This window comes from Homalodisca vitripennis, chromosome 6 (assembly GCF_021130785.1).
Source record: "Homalodisca vitripennis isolate AUS2020 chromosome 6, UT_GWSS_2.1, whole genome shotgun sequence".
Classification (NCBI taxonomy): Eukaryota; Metazoa; Arthropoda; class Insecta; order Hemiptera; family Cicadellidae; genus Homalodisca; species Homalodisca vitripennis.
Window position 1 is genome coordinate 86,896,828 of NC_060212.1, and position 21,441 is coordinate 86,918,268.

At 35.6% G+C, this 21,441-nt stretch overlaps 1 protein-coding gene across 1 annotated transcript in view; it reads left to right on the forward strand.

Moving 5' to 3' along the window:
* The window catches only part of LOC124364523 (homeobox protein OTX2-like), a 75,860-nt gene that overhangs the window by 45,702 nt on the left and 8,717 nt on the right, over nucleotides 1–21,441 (forward strand). Inside the window, exons 3-5 of the mRNA XM_046820073.1 lie at nucleotides 5,134–5,297; nucleotides 9,406–9,557; nucleotides 20,642–20,939. Coding sequence (XP_046676029.1) covers nucleotides 5,134–5,297; nucleotides 9,406–9,557; nucleotides 20,642–20,939 — 614 coding nt within the window. The remainder of the gene's footprint in view (nucleotides 1–5,133; nucleotides 5,298–9,405; nucleotides 9,558–20,641; nucleotides 20,940–21,441) is intronic.

The window sequence follows — 21,441 nt, forward strand, 5'->3', positions numbered from 1 at the left end:
TACATTACATTTTATAAAGGTAAGAAAGCATTACAACACTGTTTTGAGAGCAGAGCACACTACGTGGGCAAGTTTTTTCCCCCGGTGTATTAATGTTTATTCTTGTTTGTCTTAATATGTATATATTTGTGTTTGCAAAGCTGAGAATTAGTACTGTAAATGGATAGTATTCATATTCCCCATTTTAAATTTCAATTATCTTAAAGTGTGTTTAAATAAAATAGCCTCGATTGTTCACTTGATTGGCGACAGAATGCTAATCTATATAAAAAAGTATGTTCTTACTTCAGGAAGTGTTGAATACATAGCCTTACTTGGTGATTATACCACCTAGGAGACATTTTCTTTCCCATATAACCTGAAAGAAGTGATTTTTTATGCACGACTTTCGATTATCAAAGTTGCGAGATATTTTCCTCTTGTATTGAAGCTATTGCCTTTTGAGGTCCATTCGCCTTTGCGGATTTTAAAATTCGTTTAAGAGAGATGGTATTAAAACTTTTGTTTCAACTACTCGTAGGTTATAATTTGCACTGTTATTGTAAATTGACGTAGAGATTATAATTGCTAGAACACTTTAGAAATATTGTAATTTATTTGTGAAACTGACTAAACTGGATTTGCGATGCATGGTAAACTCGGTTTTCTACTAGAGATAATTTGAGAATCAAAATAGGCTACTAAATTATTGATCCTATATACTATATCCGTTGGCATTTATTCATACAATTTATTTTTAATTAGTAATTTCTGGAGTAATTCAGCGGCTGCACGGTAAAATAAATATTCGTGGTATTGGGAGACAAGAGTTGCACTTAGTAGTTGTTTCTTTACGTAAGTATATACTCTAAAAAACACATATGTGGTAAATCCCAATATAATATCGTAGGAGACCATTTTAATCGTAGGAGATTAAAATGTTTAACTGCGATGTAAAAACCAATTATATACGATAGTATTGTTATAATAATTTTGTTTTCTCGTATGCTATATTTGTATCAAATTTTCGACGTTACTAAAATATTCGTTACATAAATGGTAATCCATCGACAGATGCACTAAAAACTCTATTGGTCCATCCATGTAATTATAAATTCAAGGTTTCAAATGATTTATAAACGCGTCCTTTAGAATTAAAATCGAGGTTTTATCAATTCTTTATTCCGTATAACATCCTACTACCCAATGACTGACTTTTGCATCCAAAAAATCGTAAAGCCAATAGTGCAAAAATCTAGTTCGACATACACAGTCATGATGTGGATGTACAATAGGGTGATATTCTTAAAAAGTCAACTTCAAGGCGGTTTCCGTTTTAAAAAACGTGTTTTTCTCAAATGTAATTTTTTTTTAAATTTTTCAATTATATTTTATTTCATAGAAATCTCATAGCCATAGTTATTTTTATCTATTAGAATATCATAACCCCAAATCCAAACCAATGTATGATGTTTTAAATGATAATGGTAGTTTTTTCTTAGGTCATAAGCATGAGCAAGAAACGATTTCAACATTTCATTTCAAAATTTGGCAACCTTGGCGTACATTCCCTGACACATTTAATGGCAATATCTGTCACATGGAGAAATCTTAAAACAAGAAATAATCGTTATCATCCCACATATAATCTACGATATTTTCGTGACGATTTATTTATTTTTTCTATTACCTTCATAACAAATCGTATAGTCCGGTAAAATAAGGATGCAACCTCGGAATGAAAGATAATAAGCTAAAAATTTGCATACGTCTTTATTTTGATGGTATAAAAACTTACCTCAAAAGTCTCATTATAATCAAGATATTTAAGGTCAAACTTCACGAAAATCGGTTTTTTTGCAAATATCTCGTTTCCCTTACGCTAAATGACTTTGAAGGTGGTTAGATAAATTGTAGAACGGAAAATTCTCTTCAACTTTTGTTTTGAGTAATTTTATGTACGTTCAACCCTTTTTGAGATACAGCGCAAAGAGTAGGGAACCGCTTACCTATATATATACGATAATGCGAGGTCAGCCAGTAGAATACAATAAATAAATTAGTTATATTGTTAATTATTCACTTAATATTATTATTATTACTTAATACTATTATTATTGTTATTATTACTATTCAATTTTTATTATTATTTATTATTTAATATACAATATTTATAGATATTAATTATAAATTATATATTCTCTAAATAATACTTATTTTTACCATACATACAATATTAAAAGAAATATTTCAAATGAATTTTAATTATATATTTATTTATTGATAATAATCAATAATTATTTGGAGGTGGATAAGACTTTGTTTCAACTACAGATGATTGAATATCTTCTCTAATAATCGCCGCAGCAGCTTCTACTATTCTCGTACCAAGCTTTAGATAAAATATTTGACTCTGTGTCACGAAAAGATATAATAGTGAATGACCCAACCTTAGTTGCAATTATTATATCAGTCAAATACTTCTCCCTCAATTTAGAAATGATAGTCTTATCATCCGGTACGTACTCGGTAGGAATATCTTTTAGCTCTTATAATGTAAATTGTGAATCATTATTATTTTATATATAAACAAAATCTCTTTCATGGCCTGTGTGATGTTATCATCTTTGTGATGCTTTTTATCAGTAGGTATTCGATTTAAAAAATAAGAGTAGCAAATAGCATGATATTTAGCCTCTGCAGCTACCAAGTCATGTTCAAAAAGTATACGATTTTGGACTAATTTTCCTAACAAGTCACCTCTTTCTTCAGCTTTCGTTGAAACGTTATTTTTAAAATCAAGAATACTTACTTTACTGATGGTTTGTTTATACTTTTCTTTTTTTTTTCTCCGACTTCATCAGCTACTTGACCACAAAACAAGCAAGATGTTTTAAAATCATAGAAGATATGGACAATTGTAATTGCTATTAATATATATCTTAGTTACACGCAACGTTGAATAGAAATTAGAAACTATCAATCACTTCGACATTTTGCATAGACATTCATGTTATGTATAGAGTAGCTACCTAAGAAAATGTTACTTTCTCCTGTCATAAAATTAGGGTGAATTAACATTTTCTAACCAAACTAATAGAGTCTCATAAATTACTAAACCATTACAATTTATAATAGTTTATGTTATCTTATAATTTAGCTAAACACAAGTGTGCACTCTTATTCAGATCCACGCTCTCAAACCTTAATGATAGACTAAATAAAATTTCAAAAAATACCGATACAATTACCGTAAAATGCATAAATATCTTATATATCTGACGTCATTCGCAATGGTTCAATAACAAGTAAGGAATGCACAAAATATTTACAACTTACATCAAGCGTTAAAATAATAGTTTTATTCATAACAAAGTACATATAACAATTTAAGTGTTCCCTAAACTATTTACTGTTCAAAACCATTATATTTAAACCTTTTATACCATAATTACAACACATATTACCTTCTATAATATTTATTTTAAATAACTATTGTTACTTAATAATGTAAGCAAATATAATATAAATGTGAAAATGTATCCCATGTGATCCGGCTTATGTAAGCATTATTTCTGTACTTTACTATGCCAGTTGAAGTTATTCAGATAAAATACCGTAACATAAATATTGTATTTAAGTTATTTCGTAGGTGACCACTTAAAAAGGTTTACCCTCCGAGCTAAGAAACGTTCTCCAGTTAACAGGTGGTTAAATTTAGTTATGCAAGTTTGGAAATATTTCCGAAGACACTTTCCTGTTATAGCATACAATAGGGCGTGTGAAACCGTTGAGAGAACTATTTCAGAATTCTTTCCATATTTAATTTTTCCCTCTCTTTTATTTAAAAAGATTATCAGGCAACCTATTAAAAATTGAAATATTAAGTCACTTAAGACCCCTCTTCTCTTGAAAAGAACCCTGATCCCTTTTATATTGAAGGCTTTTGAAATATTCATTTCAAAAATTGGCAGTCTCGATCCAGTCAAGTGAAAGGCAGTTGAGGGATGTCAGATCCTCGCCCGGGGCGGAGACTTGAACGCGAGGAACACCGGGTGCCTTAGTGTGAACTGGTACCTGCGGGTGACAGGAGTGGAAGGTACCTCGGGCCATGTCTTCAGCTCTTGTCCAGAGAGAGGCAGATCTGTTTACGCCGTCGGCAAAGATGTTTGTTGTTGTTTAGGGCCACGTGTTGCCCCTCCACTACCCCCTCGCCCATTGTCCCCCCAGCTGGTCTCCCCTAATTGGGGTTTCACGTTCAACTGAATACATCCACCTATCAATATTCTATTCCGGGCGCTATTCGGCCGTCCTCTATCTCCACAGAGCCGTTCCCCTGAAAGCGTTACTTTGGACAAAAACTGTTCTCGATCCAGGGAGGCTGGACTGTTTTGACAATGCTCGTTGTGTTTTCAACACCTTTTTTGCTGTTCAAAAAAGTCTTTGGTTCCGAACCTATGATTGTATTTGTACACCTATTAAATTATTAAATAATATACATAGTTAAATCGAACTGGTTCTATGTTTTTAATGTTTTTGTGTTCAACCTACACAATATGGCTCTGGAAATAAATTTAAACTTGTAAATATGGTATATCCTAACTACATAAGCAAGGTGATGCTTGCCATCGGATATTATAAACAAATATATAAGAATATGGAAAAGCTCTAAATACACTATTTTGAATGAAAACATCCGAAGATACGAATCACTCACTGTTACTGCATAAAAAAACTAGTAAGTTTCCGAAAAAATATCAAAATAAAATTAAAACTTTTACAAATCCAATTCTGTTGGTTTTTTAGGCAGAGAATACTAGTTTTAGTATTCATTGTTTCAGGTACTATAAGGATTATCTTTTAATAATTTAAATTTTTAATCCAGTAGGTTACTTAATTGTATAGACTGATATTAAATTCAATATGAATAGTCCTTACACTTATTTAGATAAAGTAAAATATAATCGAATAAGCAGGTAAACATAGCTTGCAACTTGAAGAAATGTTTGAAAAAGACCAAAACAAGTTTAAGGGTAGAGTTGAGGCGGAAAGGAATGCAGTTGAACAGCCAGGTGGCCGCGAAGGTAGTTTTTCTGCAACTTTCTCTCTGAGGAACATGACGGCGCATAATGTGATGTGCGGGGGTTGTTTCAGTTGCAACCCTGATGGGGAGTTGGCGTTCCCTGCGTTCAGCAGCGCTTGCGGCTCGGGTCCGAGTCCCGGCATGGCTTCCTACCTCAAGTCTGCAGGACCGTACTCCGTCAACGGCATCGGTCTGGCCATGGACTCCCTGCACTCCTCCATGGGCTACCCTCCAGGTGAGATCATACATTAACAAAGGCGGGGGGAGGGAAGGGTTGTCCAACGTGTTTCAAGTTATAGCATTCCATGTCAGTCGGTAAACTAGTAAGACTTTAAGCAAAGTATAAAAATTAAAAGATGTGACATACTAAAATGTGGCAAAAACCTCATAATATAGTTAGATACCTGTGTAGCATAGATTTACTCATCTCGTTCTATTTCTCCCCCGCTTCCGCCACAACCCTTACAAACACAACTGCACAATCTGAAGTTTCTGCGTATAGTTATAAAGCTTCATTTATTACCATGGACAATCTTCTGTGTCGCCTAATTTCACAGAAGGACCGGTAAAGATTTAAAAAACCGGTTAGAATTTTATGTTGTATAAATACGGTTATTTAAAGTAATTTAAAACACTTGACAGGCGTGATAAATTGAATGAGCATTAGAGTTCGGTTAATTAGTATTGTGTCTAGTAGTATGTGAAATTCTGAAACTAGTGGTGTATCAAGAGATGTGATAAAGTGGATCCATTTTTGAGTTTGTTAACGTTGTGTGTTTCTATTAATCTTTGAAACTAGAACTGTATCTAGATGTGATAAAGTTGATCGAATAGTTCGCTTGGACTGAACGGTGCCTAGTAGTATGTCCTTTGACACAGTGGAACATGGTGTTCTTGTTGGTAAATTATCCTTCTTTGGCTTTAGTGACTTAGCTGTACAACTTTTAGGCCGTATTTGGATAATAGGTCACAGTCTGTTTATCTGAATTGGTCTGTTTCTGAAACACTTCATGTTGCACATCGTGTACCCCAGAAAATGTTTACATAATCAAACACTTGCTGATGACTATTTGGCATCTTCGAAATGCCCAAGTGCATTTTGGAATCCATACTTTTTATTGTTTATATCAACTGCCTTCCATATAGTTTAAAAGCTGAAGGTGTAAAGGGCTATTTGTTTGCTGATGACATTGACCTTTGTATGCAAAGCAAAACATCTGATGAGATGAATTTTACTCCCATTTCTTATGGTAGCGTCATAAGTGACTGGTGCGCATCTAACAAACTTTCCCTTAATGCAGGTAAAATTCTTGATCGTCCACTTAATATCACACAAAGAAAAGAAAAAGGAAGGTCTTTGACATTATTGAAGGTAGATAGATATCCATTCAGACTTGAAGAGGTTCAGTCATGTTGACAGGGTTTTTGCATCAATTTCAAGGGGGTTGTTTATACTAAGAACTTTAAAGGGTAGTGTTCCGATTGAGATCCTTCTCTGAATATACTAATGTAAATAGCCTCCTGGCATATTGCATCCTGTTTTGGGATAATTTTCATACTGCTAAAAAGCTTTTCGTGCTGCAGAAGAGAGCACTAAGAATAGTTAGTTATTTCAAATGAAATGCTCACTGTAGGCTATTATTCAAAAGGTTCGATGTGCTGACCTTACCTCAAATCTATGTACTGCATAGAGTACTTTTGTCAAACATTGTCTTAGAAGCCTTTTAAATTGTATCGCTGTGAATGATCACTGTACAAGGAATAGGTTTAACCTGAAAACAATAGATGTAGGCTACATATGGAAATAACAAAACAGTTTCAAATATCAGGTAGTGGAACTATTCAATAAAATACCTGCAGATATTAAGAATTTACCTTTTCCCAGATTCAAAAAGACAGTGAAGAGCATTTTAATCAATCCATATCTCTACAAACTGTAAGAACTTTACGATGTGGAATTTGATTTTTAATACGTTGTTCTCATACGTTAAGCTTTCTGACTATTTAATGCATAAAATCTTAACGACAATACATGATTTATTGATTGACTAATGTGAATTTGATTTATTCATGTGAAGATGAAAACTGTATCAAGAGATGTGATAAAACTTTATGTACTAAGGTTTTCAAACAGAAATAGAAAGGATTTTTAAATATTGTGGTGTCTGGAGTTATGGCAAGCCTGAACCTTGTCTAGATAGGCGATAAGTGGGAATTAACTTGATTGATTTACAATCTAATAAATCTGTAGAATATTAAAAAACGGGGTAAATTTTAAAAAATAACTAAAAGTGTAACGCACACAAAGAGTTATATAAGTAACATAAATTATGATGTTGCATAATTTATTTGTAATGACGACACTGTTTTCAGTCTACTAATGATAAAACTGTCTATATAGAAGAGAGATAGACAGAAGGTAAATTGGGTGGAAAGGAAATATGTTTGGATAGCTTTGATATATACTGAGGTAAGAAAATATTATAAACTATGATAGCCCCTAACCGTATGGAAACATAAATGACGGTATGGTATAACAAATTGGCAGTGTCTAGAAATTGGATAGTGAGGACTCCTCGTATAATAAACAAGCCAAGCAATATTATAAATGCGATTTGGGCCAAAATATGTGACAATCTGGGCCTGCAGGTAAAATAAACTAGATTTAGGCGTTGGGTCTATAAATGTGATCAACTGGGTATAGAGATGTGATACACTATGCTTGAGACATAATAAGCTAAATCTAGACAAATAATCTATCTGGACCTAGATACGTGATAAGCTGAGTCTGCAATGTGATAAATTGTGCGAAACGATGTAAGGCTATAGTACAGAAAGATTGGGTGAAGAGATATTACATAGCTAGGTATAGAGTGTTAAAAAGTGGGTCTGAAGATAAGATACTCCGGATTTGAAGATTGGACAAAATATGATATGACAGTTAAAAATAGCAATATCAATCAGGTATGTGAAGGTGAGAGAGAGGAATGTCAAATCCAACCCATGATTCTTGGATTATATGCGCACCGTAACCGTTCTATTTATTCGCACACTCGTGGGAGTCTAATCAAACAAACACCCTGAAGCTATGACCTACTCGCTATCAGGAAGTCAGGGGTCGGAAGAGCAACCGACCCCGGAATGTCAACAGGGCTCCTCCCTTCAATTATCGCTAATCACTGCACATTTGCCTCTAACTCGATATAACGCCCTCCACTTCAGCGTTTCTAAACCAATCGCCCTAAGTTCTTCCCCCAATGATAAAGGGCTGTTTGCATTTCGATGTGCTCTTTCACTCGTTAGCTTTATAATAGTTCTCAAGAAACCAATTTGTATAGTCAGTTTCAAATGCAGCCACATTTTATATTGCTATAGGTCAAATATATATTCACTATTTGAAAGAATGTTAGAACATCTCGCAGTTTTAAAAGATGAGTGGGCTCATGCCAGCATCTAAACGGTCACAGCCGAGCAAATGGAATTGCAAGTTTAAAACTGTCCTTTACTTACACAACAGGAAAAAGGAAAAACAAGAAAATTGTAATAGGAATAAACAGATGCAACTGAGTAAGGAAGTATTCCACAAAAGGCAACAAGAGTCTTTGCTGAACAGATTTTAACTTTTTCTCGCTTTATTATAAATTGCTGCCCTTTTCACTCCACATTCAATAGAGGTCTTCTTTGGTCCAGGAAGAACATATCTGTCAAGATTCAACATCTAGGACCATTCTATCACTAGTTATAGCACATACGGACAGACAGACAAAGACACGGTTTAAGGACCTGTCGGTAATCCTTTGTAATAAACGAAAATGGAACAACTCTCTAAATATGAGACAGGTGGACATATGAGTCCTCTCAATAATCACAACTCTAATGATCACTTTATTCCAGCGCGAGAAAAATTCATGTAGCTGCCTCCGAAAATCGCCTTTTAGTGGTGTTGGTACTTCCCTTAGCAATCAAGACTTGATATCCAAATTTGTTGAGAACTCAACGCTCTGAGACTACCGATTTCCGCAACAAAAAACCGCACAAGACAAAAAAGCGATGTTATTATAATCAATATTGTACTTTCAAAACAGAGACTGGCTATCCCAACAGTTTACCAACTTCTTATTTTGAATTTTTTGAAAGGAAACTAGTAGGACTATAATTTTAAGACTTTATCAATTTTGATAGATATCTTCATTTGGAACGTTTACCTTGATCCAAGCTGATTATGTAATAGTCTTGATGAGGCTGCAGGGCTTGTTCCAATATTGTTATAGCATTTCCAATCTTATAAATTTAAAAGGACCTACAATCTCTGACACCCTTAAAAATCATTCGTGTTCTTTCAGGAAACCCTCGGAAGCAGCGGCGAGAACGAACAACCTTCACCCGCGCCCAGCTGGACATCCTGGAGGCTCTCTTCTCCAAGACCAGGTACCCGGACATCTTCATGCGAGAGGAGGTGGCCCTCAAAATCAACCTGCCGGAGTCGAGAGTACAGGTACCAATAGATTTAGTTTAGTACTACTATCATATTGTAAATTAGCCCCAAGATCTCTCGGAATAGTCTAAATTTTGAAACGCTGCTCTTCGGAGCTTTTGTCAAATCCCTCAATGTTCTGATATATTCCCAGCCAAGGACACCAACCAAGGACCTGTCACTGTACTGTCGTTGCCAGAGCTCACAAACTCCAGATATACCTTTTGGGGTGGATGGTACAAAAGGAAGTAAGAATGCCAATGTCAAATTTTAATCCTGCAGGTGAATCAATGTCTTTGAGTTCTAATTCGTTTAGCACTGGTCCTTTCCTAACGATACATATTACGCCATCTAATACATATTTTTGTTGAATCTTGAACTTACAAAACAAACTTGACATCATCTCAGATCAAACAATTTCACAGTGTTTTCAAAGATTTAGTAATGTAGCATTGCTCCAAGAATTTGTATCAGTTTTCCATTTTGTATAACTGAAAATAACTTTAAGGATGAAAGGACTAGAGTTTCAAAAACTTTAACACACTACAACTCTACAATAATAGACTTAGTATTGTTGGAATCGCCTTAGTCCGGAAATAACGTTAGCTCTAAACATGCTTATAATTCCTGAAGACTGTATCATATTGCAAGTTTAATTTAACTTAAATTTTGAAATGTTACTTCCAGAAAGTACATTATTGAACTCTTTTGAGGCAACTCTGTTGGATCTATGGCGTGTATATGTAATAAAACATTTGCTGTATTACTTCATCGTAGTTTAGATCACTGATCATCCTAGACAGTCCGGTGTGCCATCGGACCCACCCGGACTCCTGACAGACCCTCCCCTATAACCTCCGGTTGCCTTTCGCCGTCACTGATAACATCGCCTCCCACAAATTGCCTCCCCTCCCTCCCTCATTGTTATCACCTATCAGCTGCTCTCAGCCTCCCTTTCTCCCCTTCGTTTTTATGTCTGCTCAATTATTGTCGTTATAAATCTGGATCAGCTTAGCGTTCTGGGTCACTGTTGCGGACTTTCAATTGTCTTCTATAAATATTCATAGAAGCTGTCATCACTGTGTCATGCTTACCATTGATAACCATGACGTCATATGTTGGGGGATGGATCAAACAAGTGCATTTGTTTAAACTGGTGGAAAACTAATAGGAGCACAGTTTTCGATGTTAATTTTGAGGTTATTGTTTTTTTGTGAATGTTTCGGAACACTGGAAATCATTCAACTTAGAACAGTGCCGCTATCCGTCCATCTGAGTAATAACCGCGCGTTCTAGAGACTTCAAACTTGGTACATTCCTTCCTTCTTGGTTTAAAGAATGTCGATTTTTATTTTCTTTTCAGTAAGTAAAACACAGTCCGTTTTATATCTGTCCGTCTACGATAACCCTTGCGCGTTCTAGAGACTTCAAACTTGGTACATTCCTTTCTTCTTGGTTTAAAGAATATCGATTTTTATTTTGTTTTCAGTAAGTAAAAGGCAGTCCGTCTTGTATCTGTTCGTCTACGATAACCCTTTCGTTACTTTGAGTTGAGTCCTACGATTCTTGGTTGTCGGTTTATTTACATAGTTAATAAAAGTTCATTTATTGAGGAAATTAAAGGAACTAAAATTTAAAACAGGGTATTTGTATCGTCTGATTTAAATAAGGCGCATAGTGAAACCGATATGGGCTGTATCAAACTTTTTTGCTTAAAACAGGGTTTGATTTAAGGGGGTTCAGATGGCAGAAAAATATTTAAAGGACGTGTACAGACCAAGTAGATTGAAATATTCGTTCATATCACGATAGAAAGAATCTTAGAAATCATTATTCTCTGTGTTTATGTTGTGGTAATATTTGCTTTCTTCCTTTACTCCCCTACAACAATGTATTGTGTGGCATACTTCTATAAATTTACATTCAGTCAAAACGCAGATAATAAGAGTACAATATTGTTGCACTACTACTACAACGACGCATGCGCATTGTTTCCACACGGATAGCAGATAGGAGCAGTTAGTTGTTGCAGGTAGTCAGTCGCTGGTGCGATCTGCTGACAAGGCCGATCATTACATAACCAGTATTGAGGTCAACTTGTCGTAGATCAGATCTTAGTTTTGATTACACCAAGGGATCAGTGAATCGTACTTGGAAATGTGTAATGATGCTCGTATCGCAGACGTACGGGGAACTAGGATATGCGTCAGGATTTAGATAACAACGTTTGGTGAGAGGCACTAGTGACGTTCTGTTATTCAGCTATTTTGAGTGTAGATTCGTGTAGGATGTGTCGAGAACACGTCTAGGGTGGTCTTCAGTATTTAAAATTGAATTTGAGTACCATTTTACATCGCCAAGGCCGGAATCACTACAGACAGGATCTACAGAAATTGTACAACTTCCTTGACAGCCACTAGTAAATTAATGTTAGTTAATGTTTGTGTGTTATTGTTAGTTTTTTTATTAATGTTATGAAAATAATGGGGAACTTTTATTTAATTGGGAAGCTATGAACTGATCTACGAGAAAATCTTCATTGCGATGAGAGGGACTGTATCGACTCATGATCTACATTATTTACGCTTACATGAAGTTATTCGTGCTGAGATCAACCGGTAGTCAGTATCAACAAAGCGAAACATCATTTACTATTATTATACTCAGCCTTGGGTTGTACACATCTAAGAATAGAGAGTATTCCATATGTTTGATAGTTTCGCATAGCGTTGCGACGCTGTCTCTACTTACTCCTACTCATACTTAAGATAGCCGGTAACCGGCTCAGCAAACGGGGTGTTTGTACAGATACCTCCACCAGAAAAACTTGGAACCAAAGTATTGTGTGATAATTTATATAGCAAGTTATAATGGTTTCTGTGAAACATTGCCTGTGACAAAACAAATATACTCAAACAATTGAATATTTGACTTTCATCCATAGTAAAATTTGAAGACAGCCGTTAACCGGTAAGAGTTTACACTGTGATATATCTCCCAAGCCTGACAAGAAGCTCAATCATCAGTATGGTTCCAAGGGTTTGTACGTAAAGCTGAAGCTATTATGTAAAAGGAAGCTAGAAGCTGGACGGCGCGGCGTGGCGAGGCATGACGCTAGGATATGATCCGAGAGACTCAATAGGAGATCACGTATCACACGGAGGGGAGCTAAAGCCAGGTGTGCTGCGTACTCAGCCACTGCCTTCGTGATAAGTTTTTATATGTATGAACATGTTACACTGAGCATTATCTCTACACTACTTGTTCAGTGTTCTAACGCGTCATATTGTATTGAACGACAGTTTAGAAACTTATTATTTATATTTATGTTAAAAATATTACTAAATCTTACTATTATGTATGTTATAAAATATACTACCGCCATATGAAAATATTTTTATCTGTGAATAAATGGTACCTTCAAGTTTTTCTTTGGTCATATAGTATAATAAAATTTGTGTGATCTTAAATTTAGGGGAATTTGATTCAAGTTAACTATTTACTTACACAATATTTTTGGCACTGTTTCATCGCGGATATTTCATTTTGCACGATTCTCCGAAGCTGCATCACTTTCGCTTTCTTTTTTAAATTATTATTGTAAATTATAAGTCTTATTACTTGTATTTATGTTTTATGGAATTCCAAGATAACACGAATGTTTAAATATTCTCGATTAGTAATATAAATAAATGTATAATAATAATAATATTTATGCATTTTACTAAAATGATGCCTGATGAAAAGAAACATATAAACAAATGATATCTATACATTTACTGATATGATAAATCAGGGCCATCCTAAAAGGGCAGATATTAATATACTCTAAAACACCAGTCAAAACATGCTGCGTCCATACAAATAACAATGAAGAGAACTGCACAGATAATGATGATTCGTTATTTTATATGAGCGAACATTCGTCGTCAAATTTAATTAAGTCTCTGTGTTGTGTTGAAGTTGTTGCATTTTTATTATAATTAGTATCTTTGGCAGATTAGTCCACACCCTTAATAGAAACATTGGAAACGACACGATCACTCTTGAAAGTATGATAATTATATTCATCATTACATTAAACTGAGAAAAAGTGGTACATTTTGCACTTACTAATCCATATTTTAATATTTGCGACATGAAAAATATTTGTAATTTATAAGTTAAACCTTTAATATTAAAAAAATTTGAAAGTTCAGAATTTTTACAATATAACAGACCTTTGACATAAAGGTTACGTGGTATAAAAAGTTATCCTATGGTTCTGAGCGGCTAGTCATATGAGTATGTAGGATAGCACTACCACACTAATTCCTTTTGTTGTAAATCCTTTTGGAATATTTAAGTATTTGTCATAATTTAGATGAAATGGATACAATGGGATGATTTTGTCTTCATTGTCATTACGGAATTGTTCAATGCATTACGCAAGGCATTGATGTTTTTGTTGTTTTCCGCTAGATAGCACTCAGAGCGGCAATAGATTTAGCATCAGGTGACAAATCTATAAAATTACATAGTCAAAGGTTCGTCTATCACATTTATTTGAATGAAATATTGACAGGCAAAACTGTCCTTTAGCCAGATATCTATTTAAGCTGCACCTGTTTGAAACATTGTACAATGTACTCGAAAGGAATGTTTTTTGCAATGCGTTTATTTATAAATTAAGTTTGATCAAGTTTGGATGGATAAACTGATTTGTGCTATTGTTCTAAGAATATAACCATTGTCCGTTGTACTCCATTTATTACCTGCTTGTGGGTAAAATAAAACTCATTTTTGTTTTAAATATTTAATTAAACGAAATATCCAGAGGCTCACATTGTGGGTAGCCTATATTTACTTAGTAGTCTGTTGTCGCAATGAATGCATACTTTGTGTAACAGATGAATATCTTTCTATCAAAATACGACTTGCTTTAAGAAGTTCGTTTATTTAACAGTAACAAATCGCTGTCTCCCCAGCGACACAATGGTGTCGGCAGTCATTATTTAAATCGAAGACAGAGCGAGACGAGGTGAAGCGGTATCGCGAAAAGAAGAGCGGAGTTGTTTAAGAGAACAGCTGATTGGCAGCTTGTAATCCCTGGCTGATCATTACGGGGCACAAGGATGTCGTTTGGCGTGATTGTCTGTCTCTCTGTCATGGGGGGGGGGAGGGAGGGAAGCGCCCCAAGTGCGCGATCGATGTGCCCTCAAGGGTTTCGCGCATTCCGTCAGTATCCCAGCCTCGGCCCTGCGCCCTTGTGTGGCGCGCTACACTGCGCCCTACTGTCGTGTTGCCTAGCGAAACCGCAAATCTCGCCCCCATATCAGTCATACTATGATCTACCGACGTCTGTCCTGAGGCAATCGGTTCCAATTCCACCAGGAAAACTCCATTAGAAAATCGTTGGAGAGAAGCAACACGTTTATAATGTACTATTTGAGAAAAATAATTTTAGTCGACTAAACTTATTTGTTACTTAGTTACTATTTACTTTCTGTCCCTGAAACAAATTTTGGATGCAGATCACACAAGCTTAATTTGAGTACACTATTTCTCGAAAAATGTAGTTTTGTTTTAATTTTAACATACACATCAAGATTAGCCACCGGTTTAAATGTATTAAAATTTGTCTTTTATGTGTTTCTGCTAATATTTTCAAGTTAATCGTAATTTTAAACGATTTTTTTATATTTTCCCAGTAACAGCTGTAACTGTTTTGACAAAATTCCTCATTTTTATGGCCGATTTAGATGGTTAACAAATAGTTTCAAACTGCATCTACCTAACTTATTCAATATATTAATTGTAATTATAATTTCTGCTTTTTGGGTTAAAATGCAATTGGAACCATGGTATAGATTATAACGGAAGTTTGATTGATTGAAGTATGTCTAATTTTAAAACTGCTTCCAGAAAATTTTACATTATTGTTTATGGTCTCGAAACCAAATAAGCAGTTTTCACATAGTTCATCACGTTTTTTATATTTTTCAAAATAGTAATTTCAATTGTGTTTCATGTTATGGCGTTTCTTTCATAAATTGCTCAAAATAGTGTCTGCACAAACATCCTAAAATATACAGGAATAGAATTCGTAAAAAGATGTCATTGAAACCATTCCATCATATTTCCAATTACTTTACAAACTCGAGTATTATGTTTATCACGGAAACAAAAGGGTGGCCAATTTTAGAATATTTTATTTACTTCGCAAACCCTTGAAACTGTTTTAACAAGTTATACACATATAACAAAATGTGTAAACAAAAGTTTACACATTTTGTAGTGTTTAGTTTTATTCGATATCTTCAAATTTGTTTTTATTTCTTCTATTACAAATGTTGTGATGTTCTCTTCTTTACACCAGAACAATCTTCCAATCGAAAAAACAAGGTCATAAAAGAAGGATGAAAAATCGCCAAATGTGTGACACTTTAAAAAATAAGTCTAAACGCAAGCTGTGAATCTACATTTGCACAGTTGATTCTTTCTCGTCTACCCCATTCACGTACCTTATAATCTTGATATGGAATCCGATCTCTTGTGGAAATGTATACCCGGGAACAATAGGGTTTTCTATTGAAACACCGTGACTGTGATCTAAACTAGAAAAACAACACGACACTCTTAGAATAGTTTTACTCCTTTTAAATAAAAATATTGAGATTTAATGAAGATATACAGGCTTATCACAAGACACTACCACCGATCAATGAAGTGAAAATTTTTTTCTCGCACTCAACTTGGTGAATAAGACATCACACGTATTCATGGCCAAAACCAACTAATTTTGGGTGGTATATCAAATTTATGCACTTTTAGGTTAGAAGTTTTAATGTTGTATAAATCTCAGGAGTATGCTCTTGCGATCTGTGCAATTTCCCTAAAAAACTTACTACTGTGTTTCTTAGTAGTTAATCAATTTTGGCTCTTCGATGAACCACAGCACTCGCAGAGCAGGCAAATCAGATTTCTAGGGTGTAGGGTGTCCATCCAAAGATTGTTTGCCAATGCGCTGTTTTCTTCTACACCAATGGATGTATGGAATATTAGACCTCTCATACACGATCTACATTGACTTACCACATAAAAAAGAGCTTTGTCAAAGTCTACATCTATGAACCTCTACCTACAATACCCAGGAGCCTTAATTGCTAAGGGGTGGAGATGCGTGGGCACGAACACCTTCCCCTTAAAAGGACTTGAACAAAAGACACAGTGGCGAACATCTAAACCTTTTGTGGTGACCTATTCCTTTTTGTTCATTTATTGTGAGCGATGGACAGCGGCATTGTTACATGATGTCCACGTATTGTTCTTCGGTGTTGGCCACGGGAACACAGACGTCCTTCGCGGTTTGTTGCTCGATGCTAATAAAAACGAGTAAAATTAAAATAGTGTAACTAAACCGTAAAATAAAACTGCGTGGGTGAGTGCAAAATGCTACAAATCGTCACTACGAGCCGGCTGTACCGGTGAACAATATTAAACTTAGAAATCATTTACGACCTACCTAGTTGGAGTTGCCGATTATGGTCAATCAAAAAATATCTCTCTTTTTTGTACTCCATCGTTTAAATATCCAAAACTATGCTTTACAGGAATACATAAAAAAGCAGTTTGAGCAGTCCAAAACTCAAAATCGTTTCACTCCAGTAGGGTCCTCTAAATAGTTTGGTGTATTAGCTGTATCGAAAAACAGTTATTTTAGAGTCAAATTAAAATATGTGTAATGTGACCGTCATTTTTTCGCCTACAAAGGTTAATATTGACCAAATTTAACAAATTTGGGTTTTAAATAATTTTTGGAATATTATAACCTAATTTCAATACTACTTTAATACGAAGTAATAGGGTTGGGCTTCGACCTCGCCCTTCCAAAATGACAAAACACTCTATCCTCACAGATCTACAAGAGCTGCACAATTTGAATAAATAACTCATCCACTAGTACAAAAACCAAACTTTATAAAAATATTCTAGAAAATCGTTCCAATCTTCAGACCCGTCTAATTGTTATAACAGATCTAGGGACCATAGCTGACAGACTGTCAATCATGTGAAAAGAGAGACGTCCCCGACCGTGCATGCGGACTCAATAACAAATTGGGGCGGATGGAATGTGTTACATAAGGCGAAGCCCCGCGCCCTCGCCCCACGCTGTGTATCCATTGCCTTTCATCTGCTGCTAGGCCTTTGCCTTGCTCACGCTCACGCCCGGGGTAATATACTGCTATTGTAGGCATCCCGCATTCATCGCCACCTCCGACCCGCTTCCCTTATTAAACAGGATATCAAAGACTGTCACTTTTTGTCGTGAAAGGCTTCTTCTCTCCCGACCTGCTCCTTGTTGTGACCTTGCCGTTTTTGGTGTGAATTTCGCGTGGATTTTGAGTCAGCGTTACTAAATCCACTACTAGAACCACGAAAATATGAAATAATTGATACAAGAGAATTACTGGAGCACGATAAAAATTAAGAACCTTATTATCGGTGGAACCTCCGGTGAGACGTTTCTTCCCTTAGAATTAGCCATTTATGGTTTTAAATATCCATGCCAGCAAAAATTATTACTTCTATATCACAAAATTAAATAATACTTTCAATCTTCTCCCCCTCATTTTTACATTTCGTCTTACTCCAAACATAGATTGTTTTGCGCTCTTCTTCAATTTTCTGTTGTCTGTAATACTACGAATAGTCCTTTTAGTTTTTTTTCTTTTAGACATTAGAGCTTACTGAATTTTCTCCATCTCATTCGCTCATAACGTAATGTCTTTAAGGTAGAGTACTAGGTTTCCACTTAGTTCGTTATTTTAATATTTCATAGTCACAGCCCTTTAAAATACCTGTTATATAGGTGAAAATAGTAATAATAGGCTAATAATATTCTTTATTGCGTGAAACAATTACAATATTGCATGGCATGCGTCAACGTAACTATATAAAGTACATAAGTACATCAGATAAATGATGTTGGTCGGTAAATGCATAACATTCAATACGATTCTTTTATGTATCATAATCAGGGGTTTCGTGGTTGTTGTTAATTTCAAAAATTTTCATCCCAGCGGCCCATCATGAACTCATCAGTTGAGTAAAATGCCTTAACATTCAGATCCACGAATAAACTGCTACAGTTAAGTACATTCTTTACAGTATAAGATATATCTGCCCAGTATCTATACGAAATACGATCGAAGAGAATAAACCATTTTACACAAAACCTACAGTTTTATTAAATTATGTTTAATTTGCCTTAAAATTTTTTTATTTAATATTTTACTACGCAAATGTGACACCCTTTTAGTCATAATTTATACATGCAAACCCTTATGTTCTACCGATGTCCCTTGAGTCTGGTCACAAAATTTCCCAAAATGACTACCTTGAATGTTTGTAATATCTAGTGAAAAGATCCAAATTTTTATTTTATCTTCAAAGAAGATTTTACTATCTCAATTCTGTGCATATAAAGTCGAAAACACCAATACTCATTACAATTATTATTATGAAAATGTGCATTAACAAATTAAGTTGACAATCCAGAATTCACCGCGGGCCTGTCAACATTTAAATCCGCGAGTGAAAAGCTGATAGTTAAAACCCAGAAATATTTCACTGATCATTTAGTATATTCTTCAATTGCTTTCGGTCACAAATCCCTTGATCACTTTGAGGATAACGGGCCCAATAATGCCACTACAATAACAGCGCTAGGTCTGCCGACAATGGCCGTAATCCGGGATCGCGCGACAATTGAATATTACATAGAGTAACACCGCGGGCCCAGAGAGTATGCGGGATAGAGAGTGTTTATGTGCGACGTAATCACGCAGCCATTGGCGACAGAGTATATTAATAATGGTAATGTGTATTGTCGCGCGGTACAATAATCTGGCGCTATATCCATCTCATTGGATTTGCTCGGAATATCATAAGCTTATGAAACAGAGCGTTTAGCGGCCACTTCTTTCTTTGCCGGGAGCTGCATTATTACAATATAATCGTGCGTTGAAGGGTATTACAATATTGTATTCTGCATTATTGCGATATAAATCCGTGTGAAACACACCAGAGAACGGTAATGTCCACTATTGTATTAAAGAGTTCAGTTTAAAGGTTGAATAGCGGAACGCACGACATTACAAGACAGGTAAGTTAGAGATCGATCATCGCATAATTCCACTTTATATGTCGAACAACTACGTTGTAAAGTACCACAGTGGTTTAGTTTTTCATCGTTTGCTAGTAAAACAGGTAGGCTACAACTCAGAATGTTGAAAGCACTTATAATGATTCTTGATTGGTAATAGCGGAACGCACATTACAAGAGAGGTGTAAGGTAGAAATCGATCACCGTGTAATTCCACTTTATATGTCGAACAACTACGTTGTAAAGTACCACAGTGGTTTAGTTTTTCATCGTTTGCTAGTAAAACAGGTAGGCTACAACTCAGAATGTTGAAAGCACTTATAATGATTCTTGATTGGTAACTGTCTCACAAACCTAGTTAATCACGTAAACAATATGTTTGTAGCAATGTAAGTGAAAGGCTGGAGGAAAATCTATTCGTAATTAAGACACTATCTTGAAACCGCTCCCAAAGCTTAAATCACGCTTTATCAGACTGCTAGAAGGGTTTGCAATCATTTGCTCGTATAAGAAATTTCACGCACCCAGTAATTTGTTATCCTCCGCTCAAAATGTACAGTCAAATGTCGTGATTTATTTAGAAACTTGGGATTTCCTTTCAGTTTCCGAGAAGTTAAATTTAACTCCTTAAGTACGTTCGATAACGGATTGGAATGGGAAGGAGTCAGTTTATTCCGAGTTGGAAATTTGGGAAGGCGTTCAGGCCAAGGGCGTAACTAGTCATTCGGGTGCCCTCGTATATATGACGGTTCCTGTAAACCTTCTGAATCCTCGGTTTAAAGCTGTCCTCGAGGAGGCTACAGTCGGGTGCAATGATCCTTCGAGATTGTCCAGGTAACAATAAAAGTGTCGATACTGTCCACCATGATGTGAGAGAAACAAAGCGAGAATATTCTATATAATATATCCTTGGCGTATCTCACCAAGATGCAGATATTATTTCAAAGTTCTGTTGCAGGTTTGGTTCAAGAACCGGCGCGCCAAATGTCGTCAGCAGGTGAAGCAGCATCAGCAAGCTCAGCAGCACAACGGTGCCGACAAATCGGGAGCTGGAGGAACTCGAGGGGTCAGCAAACCCAAGGCTCCCCACCATCCTCCAGCTGGAGGCACCACCACCACCAAGACACCATCCAGCAACACCACGTCGTCCACCGCCTCCTCGCCAGCTCCTGCTCTTCACCGCGACAGCCCCGGGGCTCCCTACATCAAGCCTCTGCTCCCTGGCACTCCGCCCATCCCCGCGGTCTACTCATCAGGTACAGAACACCACTGTCATATTCAGGGGCGTAGCCACCGAGGGGGCCAAAGGGGTCCGGACCCCTCCCAAAATCCTAATGTTTTCAATTACTTTTTTTAGCAAACGATTATTATTTAAATAATTTAGTATTGAGGACATGTACTGCTGAGAGATCGTTCTCAACAAAAAAAACGGGTCAAGAACTTTTTAAGGAACAAAATGGGACATTACATTCTCTTCACTACGGAAAAATATCATTTGTCTGGACTCAATCAATAATTCATTGTCTAGAGAATTCCGTGGATTTTATATTACTTTTCCAAACAAATAAACAGAATTATTATCATTATTTGTCACAATGTTTTGTTTATACTATATAAATAGTTGTTATAATAACAATTAAAACTGATTTCTCAAAATATCTAGAAATTCTTATAAGCTTGACTGTTTTATAAGTACATGTAACATTATGTAGGCAGTACCTTAGTGATTTAATTATGAGTTATTGCCTTCCCATCTAC